Below are 22,842 nucleotides of genomic sequence, written 5' to 3' on the forward strand. Positions count from 1 at the left end.
TCCCCCTTGTGTTTTTCGATTCAATCTTGCCACAGTTTTCACCTCCCCCACTACTTAAATGCTGAGTAAATAACATGGTCAAAGTGATTAAACAGTCCACTAGAGCTGAAACAATTAGTCAGTTGGTTGAAGAATAATTTCATTAATTTTTTGAGCAAAATTGTGAAAAATGCTACATGTCATCATCATCATCCAGCTTGTCAAATGGGAGGACTCTGCTTGTAAAAGTAAACTGACTAACACAAGTGAGTCATTTATTCACTTTCTCTTTTAGTCAAAAAATACAAATGATAGCATATTAATCAATAAAGAAAATGATCATTAGTTGCAGCCCTACAGCTCACCCTCATGTGTGTTTACAGATCTGTAGTGGTATCAAAGATATGTCTGTGTAGATCTAGAGATAATCTAAAACTTTGAGTAAGGTTTGTATTATTATTGTTGTTGAGCGCTGTATCAGTACTGTGGGAGTTTTTGGGTAACTTTAGATTTTCTATTTGCAAACTGATACATAGTAATGAAGTTCATTCTGCAGCATGACAACATGCCCAAACACACAGCCTTGTCATTGAGGACTATGTTCAGTAGAAGAACAAGAACTGTGACTTCTGCAAGATGCTAGGATCAACCGAGGGCCTTGAAAAACTTAGTGCAAGTGAACCGAGAAAGCCGTTGCCGTTTTGATTTTGGATTTTTGTGAGCAATGCACCTTGTGTTAAAGGGGCAGTCAGTGACTTTGGAGAGAGAGATTTTGTTGTTAATGTATTGACTGCACTGGTCGGCGCTCGAACCTGCTGCCTCGGGTATGGGAGGCGAAACCACGAGGCCAAAGCCTCTGAGTCATAGCATTTGTCGCTGGCTCGCCCGTAGAATTGTTTTCCGGCTCACACACAGAACCGACAGCTGGCAGACTGTGAGGAAATATTGCCCGAATCTGACAAAAAAGTGTATTGGATTAAAATTGTTTATTGATACAAAAAAAACATCCTATTGCTTAAAAGTAAAACCTTTGCACAGTACTTTTTCACTCAGTGTGTTAGTTATTCTATTGATGTGATTTTGGAGCGGCATTTCTTTGTTTTATCTTGCTACTAAATGTCCTTGTATACTCAAAAAAGTTAGATTAGTGCCTCTTTTTAGACACTTCCTGAGAAACCTCATGCCCCCAGTTTGTAACACAGGCTGTATGTAGATTAGGAATGACAAAGAACTAGTTTATGTCAACAAGCTGATGACATCATCCGGGTTTTTTTCTCAGACTTGACTAAACTTCTCAAAAAGTCACAGATTCAATTGTGTTCACATACTCATGGAAATCGGTGCATTGTCCCTTTAATCAACACCGTCAACTATGTAGGTCCAGTTGATTTAATTAAGCAAAGTAAAAAAAAAAAAAAGAATTTCATTCTGTATATAAACTTACATTCATCATAATCACATACTGTCGAATCAAATTATCCACAGCATAGTTGGCTCCAATTTCAAATTGATATCATATTCCATTTTCCATCAACTTCAACTTGTTTCCTGTGGATCAAACCAAAACTTTTTCATGCTTTTGACTGGGTCACATTGTTGAGTTATTAATAGGTCTAAAGGTAAAGGTTACCTCTGGTGGCTTCTTGATTAAAGGGCATGCCATTTACCAGCGATGCCCTGGGTACAAATCCAGTCTTGGACATTGTTAGATGTCACCCCCCTTTGTCTTCTGGCTTTCCTGGCTCTTTACGGAACACTGTTCCTTTAAGAGAGACAGAGATAGAGAAAAAAACTCTACACTGACTTTTTCAAACAGGCCTCCCACTCTAATTTCCTTGTCAGTAAATACAGTAGATATTATAATGCCATTCAGATTGCCCACTCTTCTTCAGAAATGCTTTTTTCTTTTCTTGTTATGCACTTTATCCTGTGTCGGAAGAAAAATAAGTCATGACAAAATGTAACTTGACCTTCTGAAGAGGGAGGGAGGCAGTGGGTTGACTTTGCTCTCTAATTGACCACTGACTTTCTGGTGCTGTGTTTTGAAGCTGCCTCTGCAGCCTTGTTGGTGGATGATTTGGACTCACACGGGGCTCCAGACTTGAAACGTCATACAAGCGTGTCCCGTGTCTGACCGAAGGTTGTCTGGGATGTATATGGCCAAATTAGCCGGCGAAAACCCAAATTCAATGTTCCCTCTAAATGCTTTCATTCTGGGCTGTGAGCATCCTACAGCATCCAGTCTCCGCTGCAGCGGGTAGTCAAGAGTAATGATGTGTGGTAATGATATCCTTGAGGCAACTCATCTTTGTTCATTTCCTCCCTGTTTTCTTCTCATTAAACCTTCCAAAGTCTTTTGCATGGTACCATGCAAAATAAATAAAGTTGGGAGCCAACGGTTCCTCCTCTCCTGTTGGCACAGAGGTCCCGGTGTGAAGTCATCTTAATCACCACCCAGAGTATTTATGTCTGTCAGTGTAGTATCGTCGGCGCAGAAAACATGCATGTATTTGTGACAGAAAACAAATATATTCACACATGTTTGTGTTCCATGCCATTTATAATTTTCATCCTCAATAAGCCCTAAGGAAAGTCATAGCAGTTTCATTATTTGATTGGCAGGATCTGGAGTTAAGAAGGCGCGATTGCAGTTCAATTTTGAATTGCAGGCATAGACGTGGAAAATTGCCTGGCATCTTTGTTAAGTCACAATCTTGCTAAAGACTTTCAGAGGACCATGAAAATGTTCACTGAATTATTAGCGGGCAGTTACATAAGGGCCATGGCTATAGGTTGCAAACATTGTTAAAGTATATATCATATTTCACAAACAGCATTGTCCCAATTGTCACTGTGTCATGTGAAGAAAGGGGTCTCTGACTGATGTGGAGTATAAAGGTCTTTGAAGTATCTCACGGTGGTAATTCATCGTCTGTGAAGGTCACAGTAAACCAGCAGAAAAAACTCTGGGTTCAGTAATTGTGTGAAATAGGTGATTGTACACGGTGACTTCAGATGCTTATGTATGTGTTGTAAATGTCAGTGTGATCTCCATTTGTACTGAAAGGAATCGCAGCTGCTTGACTCTGCTTTACTGGAGTCAAGTAGATCAAAAGTCTATTTTTTTAGCTGTCCAATTCTGTTTTCCCATTATTCTTGGTGCATTTTTTTCTTATACAGTTATTGTCAAATTAACAATGCCCATTCAGGGCAACGTGTGCTGAGAACACGTATTTGAATACACATCAGAAACGGTTCCAGATGCAGTAGAGATTGCAGGGGTGAAACCACACAAAGCCTGTACACAGTAAGTGTCAGGATGGATTGGAGCCACTTTGGCTCGAAGCAGGTCACTACACAAACCCCTCGAAAATCACCATGTTAAAACAAAACAAAATAAGAAAACTCCGTCTGAATCAGACGCCCTCCCGTGCGTAATCGGCTATCATCTGCTGTTTGGCCCAGTTAGTGCCTTTTCATTTCTTTCCCGTCAGTGTGGTGAACAGCAGGAATGGGAATCGCTCAAGTGAGACTCCGAGCTGAAAACCTGCCAGTCACAGCTGTAAGTCCAATGGACCTGTGCATTTTACAACTTGTCCTGCTCCTCAGTTTGCAGTGCGGACTGTTAGAATGCTCTTAGATGTCTGAATTACTGGTTTTCAACAATTCTCCTAAGTGCCTCATGTGAGTTTAATCGCAGTGGTTTGCGAATGCTTTGCCAGCAATTAAAGTTGTTACACAAACTCTTAATGCTATTGGAATATCCCAACAGTATCTCTTATACTGCGTTACTGTCATGCTAGTGCACACTGTTTGGTAGAAATATCCAGGCCATAAGAGACATGATCTGTATGTAATAAGATGAATGAGTGGGAGAGCTGTGTGTGGGCATCTGTCGATGTGTGTGCATGCGTGCGTGCATGCGCATGCGCACGCTTATCCTGTGCAACCTACGCTATGACTCGCTTATCGGGGGATTTTGAGCACAAGGAGTAGGATGATTGAAATGTTGGGAGACTACTTGTGGCCTACCTGGCTTTGCAGATCACACCAACACCGCCGCTTCATCTTTCAATTAAACGACAGGCAGTTCAGCAAGCACACAAAGCAGGTTTATTATCTTAATATCAATTAATTTTGGACAATTCTGATGTTGTCGTGTGTGTGTGTGTGTGTGTGTATGTGTGTGTGTGTGTGTGTGTGTGTGTGTGTGTGTGTGTGTGTGTGTGTGTGTGTGTGTGTGTGTGTGTGTGTGTGTGTGTGTGTGTGTGTGTGTGTGTGTGTGTGTGTGTGTGTGTTTGTGTGTGTGTGTGTGTAGCAAATTTCTGATCAGATTTTTTTTCCTTGCATAATTAGTGCATTGTCCATGTTACATTCTTCATCCCGTGGCTTTCTAAGCCAATTCAAAGCAGCAAGTACGAGGGAAAAGTCAAGCCCTCTACAAGCTGCTGGGAGCCAAATCATATGTCTCGTTTTCAGTGATGTTCAGCTGATCCTTATTTTACTCTGGGCTATTTGGCTTTGCTTAATTTGTTGCTGAATACTTTATGAGGTTTGTCATGTAGAGGGCAGGGACAACCTGTAGTGCTGCAGGCAATGATGTGTTTAGCTTTTTTAGTGGGTGAATCAAAGACTCTGAAATAAGAGCCAGTAAAACAGGTTCAGCTCCGGCTTCAGCGTATGTGTAGCAGGGCCAGACAACACAAGAGATTTCTGTTTTCCACAAGAGAGGAGAACATCACGTGCTGTCGAAAGATTTTCCTTTAAAGTGAAGCATCATCACTTATATCCATTTGGAGGTTTTTCAAGACTTTTCAAGTTTTCTAAAAGAAAAAAAACTGAAACAAACGTACAGGGGCCAGGCAATATTGTTGGGTAATCCACATCTAAAATGAGTCCGATCCTGGTTAGACAGGGACACTGGCTCAGTGAAGCGTGTGCAGCTGTAGAGAGGAGCTCTTCCCCTCATGCACAGGCGCGATCACAACGCAGGGGCTTTTCAATTCTCACTCTCTTCCCCCGCAGCACTATACCTCTCAGTCTGGGTCTCAGCAGCCAAATACAAAGATCAAACAAAACAGAGACTTAATGCAGTGGACAAACTCGGAGAGTTTACTTATGTGCGGTGCTGAATAATGTTTATTTGAAGAGACATTCTATCTTGAGGGAGGCCTGCGGAAACATTTGAGCACGAGGATTTTCTTTTCTCCTCTGTGTTTCATCATTCCCAGGGCAAAATCTGCTCAAGGTGCATAGTGATTCCGTGATCTGATGTGGTATTTCCCGCACATTTTGAACCCCTACGTGTGCAATAGAGAGAGTAAACAACAGAGACTGAATGAAAAAAGAGTCCCGTGTTGTGTAAGGGCTTGTAGATCTATAAGCTGGTATGTGTCCATGTATGCTAAGTGCTACGGGTCACCTTGGTTACTGCAGATGCCAGCAGAAGACGATGAAGGCAAGGGCAAGCTTAGGTGGGAGAATGGAGATGGGGAGGTCATTCACTGGTCGCCCTATTTAGACCAGAGAGAAACTGGTGCTGTTTTATTTATGTCTTTTGTTCGCTTGATAGCAGGTTGCGCACTTTACCTGCAGCTCTTCCTTTGTTGAACCATTCACGCCTCACACATTGTAAGGATGTTTACTTATGCACACACATGCCGACAATAATAGATTCATTTGTTGGCATAAAAGGTAGCGTGGCTGAGACAAACATTGAGCACCTCCGCAAGTTTGTTGTGGCCCGAGGCTGTGTCCCGGTAGCACAGGGCGAGGGGGAACAGGGAGAGCTTTTTTTTTTGTGGGATATTTTTGGTTGCAGGGCCATGAAAGATTTAGTGGTCACTCAGTTTGTACAACGCCGAGGAGAAGAATCCAAAGTGTGCGAAGTGTCCTGTGCATGTATATTTAAGCGAGTGTATTTTTTTTGTGTTGTTTTGTCAAAGAAGAATGAGGCAGCTTGTTGTGAAGGTTTGATTCGGTCCATATGTTCATACTGAGGTTTGTATTGTTTTTTCATGCCCAAAACATGAGAACGAGGTCAAGAGAAAAAAAATCTGCAAAATTCCTCTACGCCTCTCTTCCACCCCCTGGCCTGGAGTGATACATCAGCTTCCACATCTTCCTCCTCCTCCTCCTCCTCCTCCTCCTCCTCCTCCTCCTCCTCTTCATCTTCCTCTTCCTCCTCCTCCTCCTCCTGTCCATTCTCATCAGCCACAGGCTTTATACCGCACAATGCAATATTGTAGATCATTCAGTGCACAACAGCAGTACATAAAGAGAAGTTAAGGAAAGCAGAAGCAGCGAAGAGCTCCATATACCCCAGAGTTGAAAATAGTGACTTCTGGTTTAGTGATGCACAATGCAGGAAATGCTTAAGTAATCCAATTTTCTTCCGACCACAGACACACTTCAAAATCTGCCCCCCAGGTTGTTTTTGTTTTTCATATTTCAAATCCACACGCTGCCTTTGAGACTTTTTTGTACACCAGGATATCCAAAATAGATTTAAATGTTGTTTGTAGATGGCTTTTAGGAGAACAGAGGACCTGAAGGAAGCCTCACAAAGAGAGGAGAGCAGGAATCCCATAGCAACTGTCAGTAACAGTACACTACCAGTGGCGTCTGGCTGGTTGCTGGTGTTGTCGCACACTCTACAGCGAGAGAAGACTCACACAGGCTCAAGCTGCTTTTTACCTCAGATGACTGGTTGGTTGGTTTTGACTAGGGATCGACCGATACAGATTTTTTAGGGCCGATGCCGATACAGATTTTTTTTTCATCAGCCTTAGCCGATGACCGATACAGACTGCTGATTTTCTTGAGCCGATACTACTTTTGCTCCCTCAATTTAATAGTTAAAAAGAATTTAATTCAGTGGGTTGTCTCGTCTGATCTGAGGTCTTAGTCAAAGTGGAGTTATGGCCAAGGCCGTGGCTCGCAGAGAGAGCGTGAGGACGTGGAGGATGCGTAAAACAGCAACCACGAGCCTCGCGCCCGTCTGTCGGCGGCGGCCCCCCAGAGATTAAAAAGTCAATTTCCACGAGGCAAAGGGTTTGGAGAAAAAGGAGAAAGACACAAACCCACCGGGCGCGCCGTCCACCGCGACCCACGACTAAGCCGGCCGGAGCCAGCGGCAGAGCAGGGTGGGAGACATTGAATCCCCCTCCCGCTCTCCGGAGGAGAAGGGAGAGTTGGGTACCCGGCGGGCGTGCAGCGCGGCAGCCTAGGGCAGAGGCACCGCGAGGGCGCTGGGTAAATGGTTCCGGAGAGAGCGGGGCCGGGCCCGATAGGCGACCGGATCTGCCCTCCCCAAAAAAACTATCGGCGAACGTAGCAGCCGCGCGTCGGCCGATGCCGATACACGTAAAAAACGCAAACATCCGCCGATATTGTTGGCCGGCCGATAAATCGGTCGAACACTAGTTTTGACCCACAAGCTATAGGTGTTGTTTGAAATGCTCTCTGTCCCGCAGGTCAGGATTGCAGAGTCTCTGTTTTTTTGTCTTAAATGGCTCAGAAAGTTCAGCAAATTCAGACAGACATCCCCTCAGAACCAAATACAGAAACATCAAACACAGTATTTGGAAAATGCTTTAAAAAGATAGTTGATTTAACTTATGTATCCTCAATTTGCTGTAGGTGAACCCTAACACTACAGTATTGATGGAGAGAGCGCAGGTTGTGAAAGGTTTGAGTGTGTCAGTGTTCCTTCGTTCAGAGAAATCCTGTCCGCATAGGAACAGTTCTGGTAAATGTTAATCGTATATAGTGCGATACAGCATAAATTATCGGACGGACCGAATGTTTAGCACCGTATCTCTCGCTGCAAGTCGAGCTTCTGTGAACGAAGAGTGTGAGACATCTGGCCATTATTATCGTTGCAAGCGTGTTCGTATTTTGTTTGCACAAAAGTTTTGCACAGTGAAATAAATTATCTTTCCGTTGTTTATTGCACTTGGTTGAAAGATTTAAATTGATGTAATTCATGTTTAAATTGTTTCCTTCAGTTTGTGTCTATTGCAATTCAGCTAACCTTAGTTAACATTCCATTATTTATGTCATCAGTGGATAGCCATCATACTGTCACAACCCAGCTCCGATGACCAGTCGCTGCCAATGCTGTGCCTTTAAATAATCTGACATCAAATTGGTTGTGTTGCTTTTTGGATGTGAAGTAGATTTCAGCCAGATGTTGCCTCACAAAATAACATCATCGAGGTCATAAGACAAGGAAACAAATCCTCCGTGGGCCTTATAGCTCTCAGCGCTGCTCCACATTTATTTTCTCTGAAAACTGTTTTTTTCCAGCCATCTTACTGTGATGTCACATCTTGTCACGTCACACAAGCCTCCGCTGTTTAGGAGTATTTGGTAAAATACATGTAAACAAGTGGCTCGCGACTTCCAGTGCGCCCCGAAATAAAAAAATGAATACACGCAGTCAACAGTTTACTGTACAGAACCAGATTAGGTGGATTTCTCACAAGCTAACTTCGATCAGAACTTTTTAGTTGTCTCATACAGAGAGCTGACATGGGTTGGCCTGAAAGAAGCAACGAGCCGACTTTGAACAACTTAATAATGTAGTCATTATCTGTCTGATGGTTTCAGTCAGACCCTGAAGCTCATGTGGAAGTTGGAGTTTGACAAGAAACACATTTCGGAGTAAATCCGTGATTACAATCAGTTTCTTTGAGAGGAAGCAGCTGTGATTTAATGTGGATCCTGTTTTGAGGAGCTGGTGCAGATATTCTCCAAATGCAAGCTCTTAATATCCATTTTACGTCAATGGCCAATTTCCCACTGTTGCAGGTAATATAATGTTACTCGACTGTGCACATATAGATCTGAGGTTTTTACTTTTCACAACAAGATTTGCAGCTAAGGTGAAATACAGGCCAAACAAATCATTTAAAGCTACCTTGAAAATGTCCAGAGAATGAATGTCATTGTTCAGCAGATCGTTAATGTTAACAGCAAAAGTTGGTTGCTATTGGATACAGATGCTACCGACATTCCAGATGAATAAGCCATACTGTTACTGGAGGATCAGGTTATAGGCCTACAAATGCAGCAGCAATGAAGTTTAACCGCGGGTTCATCCCGTATGACAAGACTGACAACCTGCTTTGTGCATATTCAGTGGCTAAGGAAGAGATGCATGGCTGACAGTGTTGCTAGGAGACCACACACAGCGACTAGTGTGAGAGGCTTGATTTCACCTCCCTCCCCCATTCTTGTAGTCTGGCTGCCTTTCACTGTTTTTCTATCCTCTCTCCATCGCACTCGCCTCCATTTGCTAATTCCCTCCACCCTCATATTCCCTGACTCGGTATTCCCTTCCATCAGTCTGTCTCCATGTGTTTTTTCAGACTAATCTTGTGTGTCTCCAGCCTGGTTGATCCCTCACTGACTCTATTTATGGGTTACCCCTCTTTTTTTCCCCGTGCCCCCTTCTGTCCCTCTTGCACTGCCTCCATCCCTCCTTCACTGTAGCTGTATGCGTCTCAAGCTGCTCATTCCTCCCCTGAACGTTTTGCTCCATCCTTGTGGGCTGTATCCCCCTGTTCCTCTTCCGTCCTCTCGTCCCTGTTGCTGATCTGCGACGCTGTGTATTGTTCCAGTGCGCCTACTGTTGTGTACCGTTTGGCTGCATGTTTAAGATCTGATGCTATAAAGAAATGGCTCTGGTATTGAGGAGAAACTGGAAAAAAAACTTGAGCAAAGCGCAGTATCTTGTGTTTCCAAAATATACAAATTACATCACCAATGTTGTAAACATCTGTTCATGCACAGAATCACATCCGGTTCTTTCCTGCTGACCTTATTTACTGTGATTAATTGCAACATTGAACTGCTAATAAAAAACAATTTATTTAAGACTTGACTAGAAGCAAACTAGTCAGTCCGAGGACGGGATTTGTAAAAGACGGAAGATGATGTCTTCAATGAACAACATGTTCTGCTGCCCCTTCAAACTAATTGCTTCTATTCAAGCAGCTTTGCAAAGGCAATTACATGAATATCACATGAATGCTTGGTTTTCTACTGAAAAAAAGAAGGAAGTTTGCCATTTATAACAATATGTTGTTTCAAATAAAATTTTTGGTGCATGTCTGCAAAAACAAATGAGGGAGGATTTAATCCCAAAGTGTTTAAATATGTACGTTGGACATGTTTTGATAGAAATGTTGCCCCTGTGCCAAGCCAGGCTAGTGCTGTGAGGTGATGTGTCCCTCCACTCTGCAGCGTTACTGTCTCACTCACAGCAAGGTGCAGCAACACTACAGGACCACTCGCTGACTGAGGTGGAGGCTGCAGGGCAGAGGGCTGCAGCACAACGTGTTCCAGAGGTGTTTAATTCAGTGGCAGTGATTTTAGGCAGAAGTTATTGTAAATTTATGGTCAAACATAATAATTGTTTTTTAACACAAAAGTTAGTTTTTTCACATTTTTTGTGTTGAAAATGATTTAAATTTCCTGTCGTCAGTCACTCGAATCAGCTGCTGAGCATTCGCAATTGTGTGTATGCATGTGTTTAGTGTGTATGCATGTGTTTAGTGTGTATGCATGTGTTTAGCGTGTATGGGGGGATATGATTATATATGTGTGTGATCTGTTTGCTTATGTGCATGAATGAGTAGTCTGCAGCGCTGCATACAGATGCAGTTATGTGAATCATGGCTCCATCTGCCTCCTGCTTCTAATGAGGAGCTGAAGCGACACCTGACCCTACAGATGCTCCTGAAACAACTTGCTAAATGTTCTGAATTTGTTTATTTGGGATTTAAAGTGACTCTAGGGATCACTCTAGATCAGAGCCAACTTATATCAGTGTACTGTAAGTCTGTGAAACTGGTGTCTGTAGCCCAGTTTGATGAGACAAGCCTTTCTGCAGTTGCAAGATGGAGATACCCCGGTTCTTTCAGCTCAGCTAATTGCACACCAACCCACGGCATGTAATGCGGCAATTGCAGGGCTGCCCGCTCAGCTGCCAGATCCTAGAAACCCAAATCAAAGCCCCCGTTAACAAAATCCCAACCTACAGTTGCAGCTCCCTAACCTAATTAACATTGAGTCAGCAAGCATGGCAGCAGCAGTGTCCGAGGTTGTGGTCAGGGCTGTGAGATACAAGAATAGCAGTAGCCACGCTGACACACTGGATGACACACTGAGCCGTGACAAAAGAATCACACACAGCTACGCAGCTCGACATGCTGCCTGGCCCAGGTGACAGTGCCTGATGCTGTTACTGTGAATTTATTCTTTTTTTGTTGAGATTTAAAATGACAGTAAACGGGAGTGGTTGAATGGGCGGTGTGGTTTAAGTAGTCCTGAATATGCACAGAATTAGAACAGCTATTATAGCCATACAAAATGTAAATGTCATGTATTTTTTATTGTCTTTTCATGCTGCATTTACCCTCAGACAATGATGCTTTCAGAGCTCATTACATTGGACTTGCCTGCAGTTACATTGTACCACGTTGTGAATGCACAGCAGAAATTGAAAAAAAAATCACATAAAAAGATGGGTTAGACATTTTACTTTGGGTATTTTCCCCGTCATCTTCATTGTGAGACTTTGTGAAATCTGCCAATATGGGCCATTAAAATTACCAACCGGCAACATATGCCTCATCTTACTGCATCTCGTGAAAGTGACTCAGTCTTGCTCTCCAGCCATGCTGTGCAGTTCAAAACAAGAACCAATGCCAGAAGCACCGATAATAATGTTCCAGTGTCCACTACCAAAAAAAAAAAGCTCGAGCTCTGTTTCTGTTTATGATGAAAAAAACTCTGGAAACATGCATCAGCTGACAGCCGAGGTCTTCTCAGCCAATTGCGTTGCGCACTCACATTCTCCATCATGAAAATACTGTTGGGCGCTCCGATATCTGCCCCACAACAAGCCTGACTTCTCATGGGGTGAGCGTGAGTAGGAAGTTGTTCATGCGCTACATATGACAAACCACATTACCGTCTGGCTATGAGACAGGCTTAGCTGGGCCATCCCAGGGCCTACAGCCAGAGATGCTCTGCAGCTGAGTTACCATGCTTACTCAAATATTCATAACTGGATAACGAAAGAATAAATAGTTTTCATGTGATACACTGGAGGTAAGGATAAACAAAACTGTGCCCCCCGTCATCATCATGCATCACCGTGTCTCTGCTCTGAAGGCTGCCAGTTGGAGTAATGGGCAGGAGTGCTCGCTATGACACAGAGAGACTGATAAGCTACGACTCCCCGAAAGTTCTGCCAGTACTTTGGGGGTTGATTACTTGGGTTTCATAGTGTGTGTCGCCACATTACAAAGTAGTCACTGTCAATCTCGTCAGCTGCAGGAAGGCTGGGAAGCTGTTAAACGTGTTTTTAAATGATTAATGAGCTCTAACATTGCCCTTGTTACTTCTTGTTTAGGTGAGTTGGAGGAGACTGTCCGTGCCACACGTGCCCATCTCCCAAGTCTCCCTCTATACCATGAGCTCTGGCTCAGCGCAGGATGTGGCAGTCGAGCATTTCCTGCGTGACATAGAGAGGCGAAGCAAGCGGCTACACTGCGCTGTGATTGGGTGCGAGGAGGAGCGACCCCGCAGCGACATGAACCTGCTGTATCGTAAGAGCCGCTTGGACTGGAGGCAGAGGGACCAAGAGGGAAGCAAAAAGAGGTGAGAGGATCAGCTCCCAGGAGCTCTGCATATATGGGATTACATTAGGGTTCAGTTCAGTGGGGATATAAACCTCTTAGCCGCCATGAATGGGTTTAATTTCAACATCTTAATTCCAGGCACAGTTCATGAAGTCAGAGGGGTTCGTCTGAAGAGTCTCGAGCACATTTGCATAACAGCAGTTCACAATGAAGTTAATATGTTCTGTAGATGAGATAAACTTCTGTAATGTAAGCCAAATTGTCCGAGGGCAAAATGGAGCCAAAACCACTGACGAAAGAAAATGAAACTGAGTTGTTGCCTCAATTGTCTTAATTCACATGGGATTATTGTGTCTGTACATTACAGACTTTCATCAGAGGTTCTAACATTCAAGGTGTCATTGTTTTTGTTGTTTGACGACTACAGGTGTATTTCACTCACAATGCTTTCCAAGAGAGAAGCTTTAAATGTTCTAATTTCTAATTTATTGCCTCTATACGTTTTTATTAAATATGCTGTAACAATAGGACGTGCAGACCTCCCAGCAGTGGTGGTGTCTTCTCCTCAATTACATTTTTAATGTACTTGTAGTTTACTTGAGTTTTTCCACTGTAGCCTATGCCACTTACAAAGTATTTTCTCCAGTATTATCCATTTTTTTCCTGACCGCTCACAGAATCTTTAGACCTAAACCAGTGGTTTCCAATTATTTCTTGGTTAGTGACCCTTCATGAATTAAGACTTAAGTTGAGGCTTCTTGTTGTGTTTCAGATGCATATGAGTTGTAAGCAACTCCACTCTGCAACTGTTCCATAATAAGCAAAGATTTCACAAAAGGTAATACAAATGTATGTAGCGGAACTGGTACTACCCAATTTATGAACCTCTTGTGACCGTGTTGAAGGAAACTGAATCATTGGAAACCACTAACCTAAACTGCTTGACAACTACCCGACCCTGAACAGCTACAAAACTAAAGTGCTACTCATGCATCAGGATTACCAAAATAATAATGAGATCAAATAAAATTCACAGGAGACATTTGTTTTATACAGAATGAGTTATTTTACTTTTTATACTTTGTAAGAGTCCAAACAGTTGTCAGCAACGTGATCTCATCCCACAGCATCTTTCAGAAAAGTGTGTGCATGCCCACAAGTGTGTGATCTTGTGTGTGTGAGCGGGTGTTTGGGGGACAGAGGAGAGATGTGCTGTTCAAAAGTGAGTCACCTATAATTCACCAAATTCTACGCTGTGTGCGGGGCTATTTGTGCCACTGAGGAGAGGGACAACATCAGAGACAACAATTCAGCTTGTTTAGAAGTGAGTTCTAGTGCTTTCTGACTCACAGCGGTAATTGGAGGCCCTCGTGTTGGCAGCAGAGATCAATGTCGTGGCAGCATCAAGCCAGTGGAGGTGTAGGGCAGCAAATGGGACCGCAGGACACGATGAGCGATGAAAGCTGAGCCGAGTGGGGCCAGAGCAGCAGAGGTGAGAGGCAGGACATGACCAGTGATGATTGCGAGCAAGGCAGGGTCAGGGATGAAACCGCACAGGGGTCCGAAAGGATGGGGACCAAATGGACTCGAGGCAGGACGAGGAGCGACTGCAGAACCAGTGGGAGTGTGTGTGCGTGCGTGTGTGTGGGTGTACTGGTAGTCTGCCCTCAGGAGACACATCACATTTGAAAGCATTCTGTGGAGATACAGAATGGTAAATAGGAGAGAGTTTAAAAATAGAGACAACTGGCAACTGGTGCAAGAAAACCTTGATGTGAGCTGAGGTATGAGACCAGTGTGAATAGAATGGTGGGGGTATGCGTATTCAGATGTGCGGAGGACTAAATAGAGCCTCAAAACTCCCCCTAAAGCAATTCAGTTATTAATATTCAATTTGGCAAGTGGGATGACTAAAAGACAAACACAAATTTCTTTTCTGTCATTAAATGTATGTTAATTGCAAAGGGGTCATTAATGTAAAGTTGACAGATCATCGTATTAATGGAACGTAAATGAAAAAGAGATGAAGAGGATTATTGTTTGAATCTGCATTTATTCATTTTAAATTTAAAACACCTTTTTTTGTTGCTTTTTTGTCATTTTAAAAAGTCTTCAGGGAACTGTGAGAAATGGATATGAATTGTTTGATTTTTTTGCGCAAGACCAAGCAGTGAGGTTTGGAGAAATAATATGAAGTCTGCTCAGTTTATTAGTTAACAGTACGTCAATATAGGCTTTGCGGGATGAAGTCAAGCTGTAAAAAGTATTTATTGGGAAGGACAGAATGTGACTGAGACCATTCATTTTTGTAGGAAAATATATTTGGAAATACTTTTAATGCTAGGAGACAGTGCACCACCTTTATCCACCTTAGAGCATTAAATGACATATGGGTAAACTTCTTAGTTTACAAATGAGTTAGGATTCCTTTCATATATTTATCTAACTAAATTTGAATATTTGTTACGTCAAACTTTATTCCCAGCAACAGCTATAATGCACTCAGACGCACTAAGCCCTGTTATCTTTGTTGTATAAAAGTAGGATGCAGGAAATGTCGTGGTTTTCATTGTTATAATTTTGAACAGAAGAGGAGACTATCCGACTCCTCTTTGAATCGTGTATAAAAAGACACATAGCGGCCCCCATTATTTAACTTTCATCATAAAAAAAAGGATTTTCCAATGTCCATTAGCCTTAATGCATTTCATGCTAAAGTATTGTACATACAAATAAGTTAACAATGTTGCCAACTAACTTTATTTGATGCTATAAGTAATTGGACATTCAGTCAACAGGATTTAAACATTAGTTGGTTTTCCTGCATCGCCCAACTGAAGAACACAGGGACTTTCGCGCTTTGTTATGAATCACATCTTAAGGTCCAAAGTTATCAGGACTCACCCACTTTCAAAAAGCAGGATATAAGTTTGATTGGATATTAGTTATTGCTTTTGATTTTACTTTAAATGCTGATAATTTAAATGTCTGCATTGCATGTTTTGAAACAGAGAACAGAGATCTAGTCCGAGATTCACGGCTGTTACTTTTTTATGCGTACAGTACATATCATGCGTACAGTAAACCCACAGGAGAAATGTATTTGTTATATCCAAGCCTTAACATACTAACCATGTGTTAAAGCACTTCAAGGTCTTTAAAACCTACTCAGTTTTGGTATGAGGGTTAGGTTAGGGTTAGTTACAGTTTCGGCAGGCCAATATTTCATTTTTCGATTTTATTTTTTTTTGTATTTTCATACCCGGCACCAAAGAAGAATCATTTCACTTTAAATCTATTTGAGAGACAACCCATAACTTAAGGCAATCAATTAGTGCCGTGTATCATGTCAGAAATGTCGGCAAATTCCAACAGAATGAGGGCAGCTACACATTCGGTGTCAGCTGCTCAACCTTAACTCATCTGAAACTTTAACATGTTCACTGCTCTGATTTCACCTCAAACCAGAATGGGTGTCCTCAAAGATAATATCTTTACAGATAGTCTCAATCAGCTGGTTAAACATAACCCACTCATAAACTTTGCCCCAAAAGACAAATCAGAAATAGGACAGTAGCTGCTAGGGGCAGAATTATCTTGACTGGATTTCTTTAGCAAAAACTTCTGAGAATATCTTCCAGTGGGTAGCCTGCACAAAGATAAGTGATGTGACTATCATGATGACAAATACAGAACTTTGCTTTAAATCATAAAGATGGTGTTCATATTGCGGAACATCTTGTTAGAAAGCAGTCCCCTTAAATCCATGAAGGCAAATACAAATTTCAAATTTTGACATATTTAGAAAATGCAAGAAAATCATCACCTTTTCAACATCTAAAAAGATAGACAGATAGATAGATAGATAGATAGATAGATAGATAGATAGATAGATAGACAGATAGTTAGATAGATAGACAGACAGACAGACAGACAGACAGACAGACAGATAGATAGACAGACAGATAGATAGATAGATAGATAGACAGATAGATAGATAGATAGATAGACAGATAGATAGATAGATAGACAGATAGATAGATAGATAGATAGATAGACAGATAGATAGATAGATAGATAGATAGATTCAACAACCCTCAAAACCACTGTTTTTTAGGGATTAAACAAATGTGTGCTTTTTAGGTGCAGTTCAGTTGATGTTATCTTTAGAAAGAGACAAGCTAACAGTTTCCCTCTATTTCTAGTCTTTATGCTAAGCTAGGCTACCCAGCTGCTGGGTCTAGTTTGTTATTAGGCAGATTATAGTGGTATTAATCTTCTCATATAACTGTTGGCAGGACACAAATAAGCCTATTTCCCGAAATGTCTCTATTCACTGTAGAGTTGGGGCTCTCTTCTGCCCTAACAAGAAGTGAGAAGAAGAAAAAAAGTGCCAGAAGGAACTGCTCAGCCTCTGTTCTGGGCTAAATTTGGGCCCTGTAGTATCTATGCCGATAGTCACAAGTACATTTCCACAGGCGTTCAAGGGCACAAACATACTTGCAATGTGTTTGCAGATGCAAACACACTCTGATGCTGTTCCACACACACAACTCACACGCATTCAGGCGCAGACACACACTGCCTCACACATAACAGGAGCCTCTGTGTTTTCCTTGATGCCTCCCGAGTGCTGCTTCTGCTGCTCGCAAAGTTGACGACAATTTGTAAGAGCCGAAGTGTTTTCTTCTTCGCCTCATTGTACCACAGGGATTGCAAATGATCTAAAAGAGTGCTCCATGACCCATAGTCATATGGCGCAATTATATGCTATGATGAATCACTTACACACCGAATAATCATGCATTTGAGCTATTTAATTACGCACTCGGAAACCCAATCTCTCGCGGTGTCAAATATGTAGACAGATGTGGATACGCAGATGTGTCTTCGCTGAGATGTTATCAACACAAATCTGAAGTATGAATCAGCCTCATGAAACTGTGGTTTCCTCCTGCATCACTGCAGTAAGTTCTGGGAACTTTAAAAAAATGTTTTCACCACAGATACAAATACTTTTTTCTCTCCTCTGACGTTTTCCCCAAGTACAGTGACTTCACAGTAGCCTTGTTAATAAAAAAGTCTGTTATACGGAGACAGTAAGTCAACCATTTCCGATGCAAGTTGGCTTAAAGGCCAGGGACTTATCATGTGTTTCTGTGAAGTAAGGCAGCATATGTTATGGTTCGGGGAACTCAGCACGTCATCAACCCTCCCAGGTTTATTTCAACAACCTGAGCCGCTGTTTACTCTGCTCGACTCCAAACGGTCAGAAACGTAGCACATTTGATTCTATTCTGGTTTACTGGCTATGAGTTAAAAATATATATTTTTACTTTTATAATACCTCAACATTTAAAATGAAGTTTTTTTTGTCAGTTTTATAGTTGTTGTGGGAACTCGCGTCATTGATGATTTCAAAGACAAACAATCAACAAACTGAAAATCCCTACTGTACCCATGGTAACCGATGAAAAGCTTCTGGCGGGAACACGCTACAGATGTGGGTTGAGGATGTAAAGATATATATTAAGGCGATTCCAGCAGCACAGTACACGCAAAGAGTACTTTGTTTTTGACAAGGGAATTGATTTCCTAATTGAATGTGTTTGAAGGGGAAGCAGATGTGGAGGAATTCAGATGGAAAGATATGTCGAAGCAAAAGATGGAGGAACCTCTTGGGCTTTCCCTTTGGCCATGAAAGCCCTGCAGGCATTTCTTTATTGAAAAAGCAATGTTTCAAGTCCAACGAGAGAGAGAGAGAGAGAGTGGAGGAGGGAGCTCAATATAAAGGGTACTACATCAAGGTTTTTCACTTCACTCTGATTTCTTCATGCTTCAATATTTTTTCTTTCATCCATTTCTTCCCAATTCCATTCCCAAATTGCAGCTCATCCCAAAATGACGCCTCAGCTACCGTTGGCAAAGTCCGCGACTTGGCGTCTTTCCGCCGACACTTCCGGATGGGTTTCATGACCATGCCAGCCTCCCAGGACCTGTCCCCTCACTCCTGTGCCTCTGCCATGGCGCCGCGCTCTCAGTCCTGTCACGCTGTCGGTGCCGGCGACACAAGTCTAGAGAACGGAGATTACTCTGACACCCAATCCCAACACGGTGGCCGCTGCCCCCCGGCCAAACCCAAACGTCACCCAAGCACTCGCCTCAGCTCGTCATCCGCTGACAGCAGAGGACCTCCAGAGACGCCGCCCCCCCCTCCACCCTCTCACTCACAGGCCAAACACTCAGAGAAGAAAAATGGTTAGTAATTCTGTGTTCATGTGCCTATTCTAAAGTGAAAACTCTCTTTTCTTGTTTTCATGGGTTTTTTTGTGTTAATCCTACAGCCATGAAGAAGTCTGACTCTGGAGAGATTGGAACAAAGAAGGTGCCTCCTTTAAAGCCCAAGAGAAGTCCCAGCACCCAGCTTTCCCTTGACCCTCTTCCTCCACGTGTGCCTCATTCTGCCACATCCCTGCCTTTCCAGGCAACAGACTCTCAGATTCAGACAGGAGACGGGGAGGATGAGCCCGTCTATATCGAGATGGTGGGCCAGGTGTTTACCAGAGACAGCCAGACGGCCACCCCCCACCCTGTCACTCCCGTGGCTACCACTCCTGATTCTGACTCAGACCAGAGTGAGGCAATCTATGAGGAGATGAAATACCCTTTGCAACAGGACAGAGAGTCCCACAGACACCTTCCTCCCAAACATGAGAAACATAAAACCTCTAAACACTTCCATGTCACCCCCTCCTCCTCCAGCAGCTCCTCCTCTTTACCACGCCCCTCCTCTTCCTCACCTTCCTACTCCAAACCCAAAGCGACTGTGTCGATCTCTCATTCATCTCCTCTGCCTTCCTCCGCATCCTCCACCCCTGTCCCCCAGGTCCTCTCCACCAGTCCACACACTCCACGTGCTCCTACTCCTTACTTGCTGCAAGGGAGTAAATCCGAGCCGGAGGCCAACACAAAGATCCCGGCCCCTTTCCCCAATCTTTTGCAGCACCGGCCCCCGCTGCTTGCCTTCCCACAGCCGGCGGCAGCCTCCAGCGGGGTCGGGGTGCAAAACAAGGCATCTGCTGCTGCTAAAATGGGAACTCAAACGTCCAGCGTGATGACTCAAGCCGGCATCTCCTCCTCAACCTCCTCTAATCTTCCTATATCCCTGTCCGGCTCCAAGGAATCATCAGGAGGTAGTGCGACCCAGCAGGACAAACACAGCAGAGACGCCCAGTTAGGCCCAGCTCCCGGACTGAGAGCCAGGAGTCACTCCACACCCCTGCCTCCTTCCTCCAAATCCACCTCCCCTTACTCCCATCATCACCACCACCCGCACCATCGCCCCTCACACTACCATCACTATCGCAAGCCAGAGAGGGGAGACTCTCCCGCTCCAACCAAGAGCGGCTCTCAGACTTCCAACCAGGCAACAGTCCAAACCCAAACCTCGAGTACAGGCAAGGAAGGCAAGTCTGTGAGCTTCCTCTTGAAGTCCGAGAAAGGAGAGAGGGATAGGGACCGGGACAGGGACAGGGACAGGGACAGGGACCGGGACAGGGACAGGGACAAGGATAGGGACAGGGACAGAGAGAGGGATAGAGCTAGAGACAGGGACAGAATGGGAGACAGAGACAAGGAGAAAGACAAGGACAGAGATAGAGACAGGGAGAGAGAAAGGGATCGGGATAGGGATGGAGGGCCGCGCTCCTTGCAGATGGATATCGCGACCGGCAGTAGCAGCAAAATGTCTCAAAGCAGCACCAGCTCAACCCCTACACCATTATCCTCGTCTCAGCGTCCTCATTCTCGCCCACATCTCCGCTCTCACACTCCTCATGGTCTGCCAGCTTACAAGCCTCCCTCCTCAGACAGCCCCCTGCTGTGGACCTACCCTTCTGGTGGCTTCCGGAGACCGCCGGCTTACGAGAGCCTGAGAGGGAGCTGTCAGACTCCGTCTCTGCAGCAGCCCTCGAGTCTTACTGGTGTAGGTGAAGGGGCATCCAAGAGTAATGGTGGGTCCGTGTCCCACCACTCTAAAGTTGGCTTCATGCCATGGGACAGCAGTGCCAGCTTAACCGCCGATGAGGGGTCTTACTGGCCTATGCAGAGGAAATTGTCCTTCAGCCATGGGAGCAGAGAGACAGATAGTAAGTCAGAGGTCATTTTAAATACTGGCTGAAGTTGCCTTATTATTAGGTATTCTAATTATTTGAAATATTCATTATTTTCCCTCCACTGTCTCAGAGGATGAAGGGCGTGCATGGAATGGAAGTGCTGATGCCCTGTTAAGGATGGATAAAGAGGAGCTGGGGTTGGGGTCTCGAGGAGGCCACTCAGGCATCCCAGTCCACTTCAGTGGTGTGAGCAGCAGGGCCCTTGGTCACAGTGAGTCCTTGGCCGGTGTGGATCACAGCCTGGGTTTCAGAGCCCTGCCCAGATTAGGCCTGCCTCTTCCCTGCCAGACTTTCCCCGCCTGTCGAAATGGAGGTAAGCTAACCGTGTTCATAATCTTTTACTCACAGTGCTTAACCACAACATCCTATTCGGAAAAGGAACTACATTATATCGGTGGATTCAGTGGATATGGGTATAGCTTTTAAACTTGGACAGCTTACATGATTTTTTGACATCCAATGTGGCTTAAAACCACCGGACTTAAAGGGGCAGTAAGCAATTCTAAAGCAATACACGTTTTGCAAAAAATCTGTTAATATTTCCTCAGCGTCCGTTAGCTATCACTTTTGTGTGTGCGCCTAAAAATAAAAATCAAGGTTTTCGGCTCAGCCCTGGCTCTGTAAACCGGAAAACAAAAAAACAAGTGCGTCGGACTCCCATACCGGAGGTTGTGGGTTCTCAACCCGGCCGGAGCAGTGAAATTACAACAACAGCAAAGAGAGAGACAAGCTCTCTCCAGAATTGCTTACTGCCCCTTTAAAGAAAAGAAGGAGAGGAAGGAAACAAGCAGATCCTCTCCTCTTATCTCCTCTTCCGTTCATCCTCCTGTATCTAAGTTTGTCTCGAAGCTTAGTGTCTCTTTGTCAGTCTTAATGTCTAGACACATTTTATACCTTGAGAATCAATTCAATACAGAACCAATAAAATAAATCAGGACCACATCCCTGCATACAACCATTCTTGAGCCCTGTTCACATTCAGTTGTGTTATACATTGTGACAAAAACACTGTGTTATATTATATTACCGAATTCATATTCAGCAAAGTGATAGAGAGTGGAGCCACACCGGCCCATGAATGATCTTTCAAATTGCTGTTTCACTCAATTGCATCAATTTTGAAACTTCAGTGTTAAACTTGTTTTTTCACGATGCATATATAAAAAAAGAAAAAAAAGAAAACTTAATCACATTTGACTGTGTTTTAGTCTGGATGAACAATAATTGTTGAATAGCAGATTAGACTCACCACCAAAATTAAACTATAATTTCCATGTACAATAAATGAATTGAAAATCTGTTCACAATACAAAATACCAACATTGGCAGAGTGAAACAGCGGTACAGGAACAAATCTCAGTGATAGCATACCTGCAATAATAAAAAAAAAGTGTTGCTCTAATACCCATTAAGGAATACGGGTACTCAAAACTCATCTAAAAGTTTAAAATATGATGTGTGTGTGTGTACAGAGGCTCTGTGGTCTCAACTCACATGTGTGTGGTTACACACTCACAGCAGTCCGTGTGTCAGGATGAAAACTTCTATTCCAGTGTTGTCATTTGCAGTCACACAGGGCGATGTTTGTTTCTCCACAGAAGTGGGGCGGCTGGGCCGCTCCTCCTCTGCTGCTGGAGTCAGACAGGTGGGTGGAGGAGACGTCCAGAGGCAGAGCAGCCTACCAGTGCGAGAAGCCCTGAATCAGGTGAATATACAGTGTAATATCCAGCCTCATAACTATGGACTCTGTTAACTCCATTCATGGTCGATTTGGGAGCGAACATTAATATCGTTGTCATTATTGCTTCCCTTCGTGCTAGAGACCCTGCTCCTGCAGATCTATTTATAGCCGGTATACATGTCCTCTGAGCAGAACAAGGCTCTGTCCTGCTTCAAAAGAATAAGAGTCACAGAGGCACATGACATGAGGCCGATATGTAATCAGAAAATGAGTGCATTGGCTGCATGAACATGTGGTGCTTTGTTTTGGCGAGATGAGCTGCAGTCTTCTAGCAGCGCATTTCCCCCAGATT

General features: G+C 43.6%; 1 protein-coding gene across 2 annotated transcripts in view; it reads left to right on the forward strand.

Moving 5' to 3' along the window:
- Positions 1 to 22,842, forward strand: part of LOC118301504 (neuronal tyrosine-phosphorylated phosphoinositide-3-kinase adapter 1) — a 29,555-nt gene that overhangs the window by 3,633 nt on the left and 3,080 nt on the right. For both annotated transcript variants that reach the window (XR_004790319.2, XM_035627085.2), the window contains exons 2-6: positions 12,407 to 12,654; positions 18,526 to 18,893; positions 18,980 to 20,782; positions 20,880 to 21,122; positions 22,408 to 22,514. Coding sequence is in view for 1 of the 2 variants with exons in the window: in XM_035627085.2 (XP_035482978.1) it covers positions 12,467 to 12,654; positions 18,526 to 18,893; positions 18,980 to 20,782; positions 20,880 to 21,122; positions 22,408 to 22,514 (2,709 nt within the window). In the remaining variant the exon portion in view is untranslated. The remainder of the gene's footprint in view (positions 1 to 12,406; positions 12,655 to 18,525; positions 18,894 to 18,979; positions 20,783 to 20,879; positions 21,123 to 22,407; positions 22,515 to 22,842) is intronic.

Source organism: Scophthalmus maximus, chromosome 2 (genome assembly GCF_022379125.1).
Source record: "Scophthalmus maximus strain ysfricsl-2021 chromosome 2, ASM2237912v1, whole genome shotgun sequence".
NCBI lineage: Eukaryota > Metazoa > Chordata > Actinopteri > Pleuronectiformes > Scophthalmidae > Scophthalmus > Scophthalmus maximus.